This window comes from Orbicella faveolata, unplaced genomic scaffold, assembly GCF_042242905.1.
Source record: "Orbicella faveolata isolate gen_17 unplaced genomic scaffold, um_ofav_v1 contig_13, whole genome shotgun sequence".
NCBI classification, from domain to species: Eukaryota; Metazoa; Cnidaria; class Anthozoa; order Scleractinia; family Merulinidae; genus Orbicella; species Orbicella faveolata.
The window spans coordinates 26,965,113-26,974,998 of record NW_028301540.1 but is presented as its reverse complement, the minus strand read 5'-3'; the positions used below and the strand labels follow the sequence as shown (position 1 = coordinate 26,974,998).

General features: G+C 37.9%; 1 protein-coding gene across 1 annotated transcript; it reads right to left on the bottom strand.

Moving 5' to 3' along the window:
- Window positions 1-645: 645 nt before the first annotated feature.
- Window positions 646-8,972, bottom strand: LOC110041876 (testican-3-like). The gene is made up of 6 exons (XM_020747208.2): window positions 8,776-8,972; window positions 7,702-7,732; window positions 3,265-3,483; window positions 2,550-2,713; window positions 1,534-1,711; window positions 646-823 (listed from the first exon to the last, which is right to left on the bottom strand). The coding sequence occupies exons 1-6, from the start codon at window positions 8,830-8,832 to the stop codon at window positions 795-797; spliced, it is 678 nt and encodes a 225-aa protein (XP_020602867.2). The 5' UTR covers window positions 8,833-8,972; the 3' UTR covers window positions 646-794.
- Between the last annotated feature and the right edge of the window lie 914 nt (window positions 8,973-9,886).

Genomic DNA, 9,886 nt, shown 5'->3' with positions numbered 1-9,886 from the left:
CGGTAGTCCTGCAATCAAATTGGTTCTAAGCGCGGTCCGGATTTTCCGATCTCTGACCACGGTCAGGGTAACGCGCCCACCACCCCGGGGGGGGGGGGGGGGTACTCCCAGGAAAATTTGGTGGCGGTGCGCGGCCCACTTCCCAAAACCCTTACCCTATTTATGACTAAAATCTGCGATTTTCCCTACCCTATTTATGACCTGACCAAAAATTCGATAGCCTGTTTATGACAGCTGCGGCTGACACAGTTGCCCTAAACACAAGTTCTGAAGGGCTTTAATTTTGCTTATGGTCTTATCGATAATGATGAAAAAGTAGCTTCTTCTAAACAACATACCCAATTCAAGACTAGAGTGCTAAAACCAAACCCTATTTAAGACCAAAATGGCCAAAATAGATACCATATTTATGACAAAAAACGGCTGAAAAACCATACCCTTTGGGGCCACACGTACCTATACAGCCCATATAAGGGAGTACCCCTCCCCCGGGCGCGCGCACAACAAAAGTGATTTTAGAGAAAGAGAGAGAGGAAAACATAAATAAGTCAGTATTTACCGGCAAATAGTATATATGTATTTAGAAGACGCGTGTCAAGATCGGAAAAAAAGAATTACAGATATTTCGACATTACAAAGCAACGATTACAGTTTTTAAAATTCTTTATTGACTACGTACTTAAACCTGACAAGAATAACCCTTTCGACAGTAAAAATTAATTACAGGTCTTCTTGCTTCACTTTCGTTTTTGTTCTCTCCTCCAGCCTTAAATCTATTCTGCATTTCTTGTATTTTACCATGCCACAGACTCCTGGCTGGCTTCTGTTAAAACAACAAACAAAGAGAAAATGATACATGTACACAGATCTCAAGTTGATCACTTGTGTGCGCCGGGGTAGCCTAACTTACAGGATAAGGTCATCTGGAATTTTTCAACCATGTCACTGATACATGCAAAGAAGTCGTCCAGCAGAATTTCTTTCGTTTCAAGCAATTCTCTACATGCCGCTTACCTACAATTGAGCATGTTCTTCAAATTTTGAAAAAGGTCGTTGTTTGAAAGGTCGCCGAGTGTATAAATTAGATGCGCGGCGCGTTCATTTGAGAAACCAAGAATCTGATTGGGTCATCCCTGCCAGGCCAATGTCTTACTCGCGTTGCCCTCGGAAGGAAAAATTGACTTGATTTTCAACTTGCAATTGCAAAGACATAAGAATAACTGCATCTAATAATAATAATAATAATAATAATAATAATAATAATAATAATAATTTTTTAAAAAAAGTATAAACTACACGCCCTTTATTATCTATTAGTGACAGTCATCTCGGCTGCGCCACGTTGACTATTCACTCAAAGAAAACTCGCGCTCGGCGTATGGTACATGTAGATTAGTCGTGTTGATACCAATTCAACCATCCATTAAAGTTTGCGTTTGCTGCGTTTTATAATGACTAAAGAAACTGGACAGAAACGAGCAAAGCAATCAGAACGATCCGCAATTTTCCCGCCCTTTGCTCTTATGTACTCACCGGCGGCCACTGGCGGGAAGCAAGTGTTCCATTCCCTAATGCTAATTCCTTTTTGATGATCGTAGTCACACGACTTCATGAATCCGACCATACAGTCTTCATCTCGGTCGATCATTGATTCGATCTCGTCTTCGTCAAGAATATCGTTATGGTTCTTATCCTGGCTGTAAAATTCCCACTGAAATAGAAAAAAAAAAAATGGAAAGTAAAAGGTGATATGCCGGATTAAAATCAAACACAAATCTCATGCTGAATACAGGGATCATAATTATTGACGATAGTAGGCGAAAAGATATATCTGATAGACAAGGCTGTAAGGCCTCAGACAAGAGTATCCTTAGGAGTCTATAGTCATCAAGGGCAGCTCCTGATCAGAGAATACTTGAAAGGGAATAATTTTAAATCTGGTGTTATCTAGCAAGAACCCATTTTTCTTCCGCAGGAGGAAAACCTAAGTAGGAGGAAACTCAAAAGGCTAACTTCTTCAAATGCATTTTAGTCCTTTTGGGGCCAGGGATCAGTTAAAATCTTCCATTTGGGGAAACCTTCCCCCCTCCCTTCCCACCTCCCTCTAAACTGCCTAGATTATTCCTGGCAATTAACGTAGAAAAGAGTTTAAGCATGATGATGTTTGAACCTGAATGCATTCCTCAAGGTTAGTGACAGATACTATACTAGTGTTCTTATTCCTGCATACGATTTAATAGACGGTTCGTGTATTTTGAGTTTTTCTATCGATGTCCTATTGGCTTTTAAAGGACCTAAGTTACGGTTTGCACATCTTGAAAAGTTTCACCTGAACTTTTCAAGTTCGTCGTTTGCAACCCGTGTCAATCTTCTCTATCCTTAACCATCCTTGTTCCTTTATGGTTTATCACTATGTCTTTGGTGTTTTTCTATCTTATTAAACTGTTATTTTCAGGTTTCCTACCATTTAAAGGTAATTGTGTATGTGACCAAAATAACTCCAAATACAGTGACTGAAGAGATATACCAATAGGGTGTTGATCATTTACCTCGATGACTGCCTGGCGTTCCTCATACGTCAACGCATCGAGCCTTTTCGATCCTAGTGTAAAGTCTGGGTTCAGTTCCAGTTCTCTTGCCACCATCAGGTACTCCAGATATCGATCATGGAACTGCAGAAGACGGGAGACTGGGCACGGCTCCCAACCACTTCCTGGAAAATGTTTAAATCGATGAGACAACTTTTGATGTCATTGTAGCGGAACAGATGAAGGACATAAGAAATACGTGGGATTGATCATGACTGATTGCTAAATTCCCACAGAAATTGCTTGGTTGTCTACAAGGTCAATTCCAAGTTGCCTTTTCCTTGTGAAACACTTTTCAAATGAAAAAGAGTTCAACATACGTGAAAATATAAAAGAAAAACACTCTTAGAAAGGTTTCGCACAAAGATTCGTTTTGACCCGAATGAGGAAGACCCGGGTTTGAGTTCTGACCAACTGAAGCTCACTGCAGACTTCGAGTGGTCGGTTTTTGTTCCTGAAATCCTCCGCGCACGGCGCTTAGTATCGTGTAAACTAGGGAAAGAAACGACGTCACTCAACCGCCCTCGCATGATCGCACTTTAGAGACTTAACATCTCGCACGCTAGGAAAAGAAAGACATTGCTCGCAGTCTAAGTTCACTGCGTTGCATTTTTGGAGAAGACACTTTTCTCTCACAGTGCCTCTCTCCGCTCATGCAGGAGCAACCTTGACACACCTTTAACATCGCACTTTCCTCTCCGTTCAATTCCCATCATGATACCAATGCGACAAGCAAACTTGTGTAGTTCACACGTGTTGCTGAATTCTCTCAGGTACACGCTGCACACAGGATTGTACTCGTCAGGACAGGAGTCTGGGCACACACACTTAGTGGAACGGTCTTCGTTTACAACGCACATGCGCCCTTTGGTGCAGAAAACGTTCCGACAAGGATCTGTTGAGAGAATGCGCGAAAATGAACCTTTAATAAAAATAAATTAATAATAGGCAAGATGTAAGGATAACAAATTGCCGGACGCCAGTTTTTCATTCGTCGGTCCCGTTATTGATCATGAATTTTGTCATAACATTGTCAAAGTAGCTGTGGATCCACGAGACGATAGCCGAGTAGATCCGCAGACTAGTTTGACGATATCATGACGAAATTCATGATCAATAACAAGACAGACACATGAAAAACTGACGTCAATTTGTTTTTTACAATAACAAATTGATAAAATAGTCCTCTCTGGCTCGTTGACGCATCGCACAAATTATAAATTAATTCTTGAAACGACGGCATTCCTGTTGAGTTTTTTAAGAAGCTTTAGCCCTTAATCAGTGAACCTTTCATAAAATGTGTAAAGGAATGTTTTGAGAATAAAGAATTATCAAGCTCTCAAAAGCAAGCTGTAACAACTCTTATTGAAAAAAAAGGAAAAGATCGTACCTTATTAGAAAACTGGCGGCCAATTTCCCTGTTAAATTTAGATACGAAGATAATAGAAAACTGGCGGCCAATTTCTCTGTTAAATGTAAATACAAAGATAATGTCCAAAGTCATAGCTTCCAGGTTAAAAAATGTTTTTCCTAATATCATCCACTATAATCAAACTGGTTTCATCAAAGATCGCTACATTGGTGACACGGTAACATCGATTTTTGACGTAACGGAATTTACTCTTAAGAAAATATTCCCAGAATAGTGGTATTTCTTGATTTTCGAAAAGCTTTTGACAGTGTCGAATGGGATTTTTTCCGACTTAGAATGCTTAGAATCTTTTAATTTTGGTCCCGATTTTGTTTGTTGGGTTAAAACCTTTTATAAAAATATCAAAAGCTGTATTATAAATAACGGTACGATTTCAGACTTCTTCACTTTAGAACGTGGAGTAAGGCAAGGTGACCCCCCATCGCCATATCTTTTTGTCTTGGCAGCTGAAACGTTAGCCATTTCTGTTCGGCAAAATGTAAAAATAACTGGCATCACTATAGGAAGAGAGGAAACAAAACTGCTTCAATATGCGGACGATATGACTGCAACACTCTCAGACATCAACTCGTTAAAGGCACTTCTTGATTTATTAGAAGTTCATAAAAATGCGTCCGGTCTAACGATTAACTGTACTAAAACGGAAGCAATGTGGATCGCGTCTTTAAGAAACAAAAAAATAAAACCCTTGGATCTTAAATGGCCCGATGAGCCTATCAAAGCACTTGGAGTCTATTACTCATATGATGAAAAAATTGCTACGGGAAAAGAATTTTATAGAAAATCTTGATAAAATAAAAAAAAACTTATAAACATCTGGGCGTCCAGAGGCCTATCTTTGTACGGGAAGGTGACAATAATCAAAGCTGTCGTAATCCCCAAAATGGTCTATTTATTTTCATTAAATCTAATACTCTATAAATTTTTGTGGAAAGGTACTGATAAGGTTACAAGATTGTAAATTGATAGATCTTGAATGCATGATCAAATCCTTAAGGCTAGCATGATTAAAGAGAATTTTTAGTTCAGACAGTGGTATCTGGAAAAGTTATTTGTGTCATCTTCTAGCCAAATACGGTGGACTTTTCCTTCTTAACTGTAATTTCGATGTAAAGACTTCTCAATCCGTTCTCAATTCTATACTTCGCATCAAATAAGAACTGGAATAGTATAATTTGGAGCAATAAAGAAATTCGTGTGAATGGCTCTCCAGTCTACTATAAAAAATTATTTTGAGTCCGACTTTTTTTATGTAAGTGATATTTAACTTGAACAATACTGAGTTGTTTGATGTTATCGCCAAAAAGATTCGAAAAACAAATTTCCTGGTATGGACTGGACTTCGCTATTCTGTGTCAAACTATCTAAAACATAATATAATCACTGCCACTCCATCAACAACTTCCCCCACCTTGAATATTGATAATCAGGTTTTTGACGTAATGGAAGAGAAATCAAAACAATACTATTCACTATTGATTGGTAAAAAGGCACAATTACCGAGTGCAGCTAGTAAATTACAAAAGGAATTTAACTTTTCGTTCGATCAATTAACACAGTTATTCATACTTCCTCATAAAGTTACTGTAGAACCTTATGTCAGAGCATTTCAATAAAGTGCTTAACTCTGTCTTATATACTAATTCCAAACTCTATAAAATAGGTTATAACCAACATGACCCATGTACTTTTTGCAAATCGCATCCAGAAAAGTTGAATCATTTCTTATAAAGTTGTCCTTGTTCTAAAGCTTTCTGGGATTCTGGGATGATTTTGAATTGTTTTGGTTCTCTGCTACTCAAAAGACAATTAATCTTACTCGGTAAGACGTTATAGTTGGTCTGCCATCAAGATCGTGCCCCTTACTTTACTATCTTCTCCTTATTGCTAAAATTTATTTATGGGATTGTAGAAGAAACCAGGCTCATCCAAAAATCAACAGTTTTAAAGCTAAATTTTAATTAGATATGAAACAGAAAATTATATTGGACGTATCAATAAAAAGATGGAATTTTTGAGGTCGAAATGGGCGAACTTCCAATTTAGTTAATTTCAGCTTCTTCGTTTACAATGCAATGTTAATAAGCAATATTGTAATGTAAAATGGATTGTTAGTGATTGTGCTGTGTTAGGAAAATATTGTTATATTTTGCATTTTGCTCTTATGTATTGTAATTTAGTGGTGTAAGTAGGAAATAAGGTATGAAATTGTGTGTATTGTAATTGAATAATAAAAAATTTAAAACAAATATAGCATAATTGAATGCGTTGTAGAGAACTAAAATGTAACAAGTATGTAATTTATATGTTTATGAAATTTATCTTTGATAAAAAGAGAGCATTGTAAGTAAGCCTACTGTAATTTAATTAGCGTTATCGCATTGTAATATATGTATTGTGATTAGTGCATGTATAAATAGTGTAAGTATAAGTAGGGTAAGGAGCAAGTACTGTGTAAGTGTAGATGTAAGTATAATATTAGTACTGTAAGTAGTGTTAATGTTCGTCCTGTAAATAGAATTGCATTAAAAAAAAAATGTGTCTGTCCGCTTATCGACAATGAAAATTAACCAATGAGCGCGCGCGAATTTCTGCTGTTGTTATAACATTGACAATGATCAAATGATTGTGGAAGAACCTTTAAAACTGAGGTATCACTCATAGGTAATTACGAAGATGATAATGTGCCCGTAACAATATATACGACGCTGATTTTAGGCTTATAATCATATAGATTATCTGATACATGTACCTTACTAAATGTTTCTGTTTGATATGATGCGCATGTTTGGTAATATACTCCATTTGAGCAAGTCTATAATGGTACAGAATATTGATTGATTGCTTGACTGACTGGCTGGCTCGCTGACTGACTGACTGGCTAACGTACCGAGCAAGTCACTAAATGGGCGAAACTTGCTCGTCTGGCGAGGCAGAAGACAAAGGAATCGCTAGCTAACTGACAGACTGAACTTGAGGACTATTTGAATGTTTGACTGACTGATTGACTGACTGTATGAATGAACGAACGAACGAACGAACGAACGAACGAACGAACGAACGAATGAATGAATGAATGAATGAATGACGACGACTGACTGAAACCTCTGACTTGGTAACTGATACAGTGAGAATCTCATTAGGCTGAGCTCACTGACTCGGTTCGAGACAGTTTCAGAGACAGCGCTCAGCTGCAAACATCAGCAAAATGGTGTTGAAAAATGTTTGTCAGAAAAGGTTAAGCAGCAACATTTCCAGTACAAAGTTTCTAGTAGCACCCCACGCAGACATTTCGTACTCTCAAGGAGACTTTTTTTACCTCACCGAGACCGAAAAATGTCTCAGGACTGGGTTATTCTCTTATTGGAATTTCCGGTTTCAAATATTTACATATTTCGCACTTGGTTGTAATTTGTTTATATCAAAATATTAAACCAATCAGAGACTTTTCATAGCGTTAATCTTTAAAGACAAATGAATTGTTTTTGATAATTGTTGGAGTAAGAAATACCCAATCAGCACTGTTTTTTTTTAGGTTAACAGCCAATACATCTGGTTAGACGTTCCTGTCTCCAAATATAACTCATTTTGAAAACATATGGTTCGTTTATCTATATTAGAATTGACCTCTTTTACCAGTAATTCCTTCCTGATGTATGTGCTCTTTAAAATCGAACTTACCGTTTTGTTTTGCCAGTGTTTGTTCCGTGGTCTTCGCAAGAGCGGTTCAGCAGATGAGGAAAATGAAGACAAAAATAAACAGGAATTAGAAAAAAAATATAAACAATGAATGCTACCTTTTTCTCTTTTTGTTTTGATTTGGTATTAAATTTGCCAAAGCAGTTCCTGGGCAGCGTAAATCTCTTAAATCGATTTGAGGTCGCTAGATCTCAATGTCTCGATCGGACTCTCTGATTTCCGATCTCGTAGTCCAAAAACTTACAACATGGAACTACGTGAAAAGGCAATCAAAGAAACGTATTCCCCCAAGACATCTAGATGAATCGATTCGGTTATTTTCATATTCCCTGAATAGCTATTTATCCGCTAAATATCATCAACTCTGAAAGCCGGCAACCAGGCCCTGGGCGTCTTACTACCGGAACACCCAAAATACGCGCAGTTATCTTGCCATAAGCACACGGTTATCAAAGCATCACTTTTTGGCTTTTATCGATATCGCCAGAATTTGCTAGTGAAAATGCCACCTTAGAATTTATAGCTCATCTAAAATAATTGAGATTATCGCTTAACTCCGGATTATAAAAATCCACGCAAGAACTGAGGAAACCAAAAGCATTACAAGAATTTTTACAAGTCTGTCCTGTGTCCTAATTTCAGTTATGCGAGTAGATCTGATTGTGGTAAAGATTAATGGCTTATGAGAGCCTCAGCTAGCCGTAACGGTGAAGATAGCCATGGACATAAAAGTAAGGACATACATGTAGGTCTAATGAAAACCAAGGTCCACCTTAATCAAAACATATATAGCATTTAGCCGCATAAGAATTGATTTTTAAAAATGCCATGTGTCAATATTTATCGTACAATCAACATCAATGAGGGATTGTTTACTTTTTACAAAACAGCTAGTGAACGAGAACAAACGCGACTATAAGTTGTTTTGTTAGAAAGCAAAAGGTAGTCTCTTAGCTAGACGTTTCTTTTCATCAATCCCTAACAATAAGTTGGCTTCTCGACACTCGAACGAACATGGCAACACAATCACACTGAATCACTGTACAATATACTCACCACTACCGTGTGAAAGAAGACATATCCGATCGCAAAATAAAGAAATGCAACTTGCATCTTGATACAGCGTTTTCCTGCCCTTCCTTTATCGCTTTAGAGGCTGCTTGACCAACGGATCTGAAACGTTCCTGTATGATGTTCGTAGATATTGCTTCTCGTGGTCAAATGATCGACTCTCTTCTTGATTGGAATGTAGGTGTCTGCGTACAAATATTTGGAGTAATTTTACACCCTGCATTTTGTAATGCTTATGCAACTGACAGAATGCTGTCATCAAGACCACAGATGACATTCCCAGTTGTCACACAGTGGAGATAAACTTGGAATAGGGAGAGGGTGGGCAATTTGTCTGTTTCATTAGCACTGTTGTATTTTTTCGTTTTCTTTTGGCAACTATTTTCTTTTCCACCTCTTGGTATTATTTGGCAGTTTTGGATCTCTGCACTCGAATTTTCCCTTTCTTTTCATCTAGGAAAACGTATCTTTAAGATTGCCCATCCTTCCTCCTCTAGGGGAACCAATCTTTTGGCAATCTTCTTTCTTAATTGGAACGCCATGCAATGAAACAAAAGAAGGATATCCGGTTTTACATTGGGCAGATCCGCTTTTATAGGGAAACAACAACCTTACATTGGACGTCACGCAATATTTGGTCATTTTCCAACAACGTATAATGCATGCGGAAGCCTCCAGTCTGACTGAGCGGAATGTCATACCTGAATTAATTAGCATGACTGTTGATATTGACACGGAGCGGGTAACCTGAAGAACAGTATGCATGATCTAAGGGACGGACCATGACTTTATTTTTTGAGGGGAGTGTAGGGGTTGGACAGTTTCCAAAAGAAAATTCCTGTACAGCAAAACTGCCGAATGGGGAAAACAATCGAGCGGGTGCTTTCTGCTATCCAGGTCCTGTTGTTCTTGAACAAGCTGTTGGCCACCAAATCAAATAATGCACAACCTCAAGGCGAGAAAATATTTTCTGTTTTATTACATATCGATTTAATCTACAAATTTTCATTAACGCAGTAACTCTATATGCCATAATTGAAATTCAGTGCAGAAAACCAAGGAGAGCCAAGTGTTAGTAAACGTGATTTCGTAAGAA

Bases quoted from the DNA above. Each gene is read 5' to 3' on its own strand.
- LOC110041876 (XM_020747208.2), bottom strand. From the start codon at position 8,832: ATGCAAGTTGCATTTCTTTATTTTGCGATCGGATATGTCTTCTTTCAC. The intron at 7,733-8,775 runs GTGAGTATATTG...GCTCTTGCGAAG, and splicing joins TCTTCTTTCACACGGTAGTG to ACCACGGAACAAACACTGGC. The intron at 824-1,533 runs GTGAGTACATAA...TTGTTTTAACAG, and splicing joins CTTCCCGCCAGTGGCCGCCG to AAGCCAGCCAGGAGTCTGTG.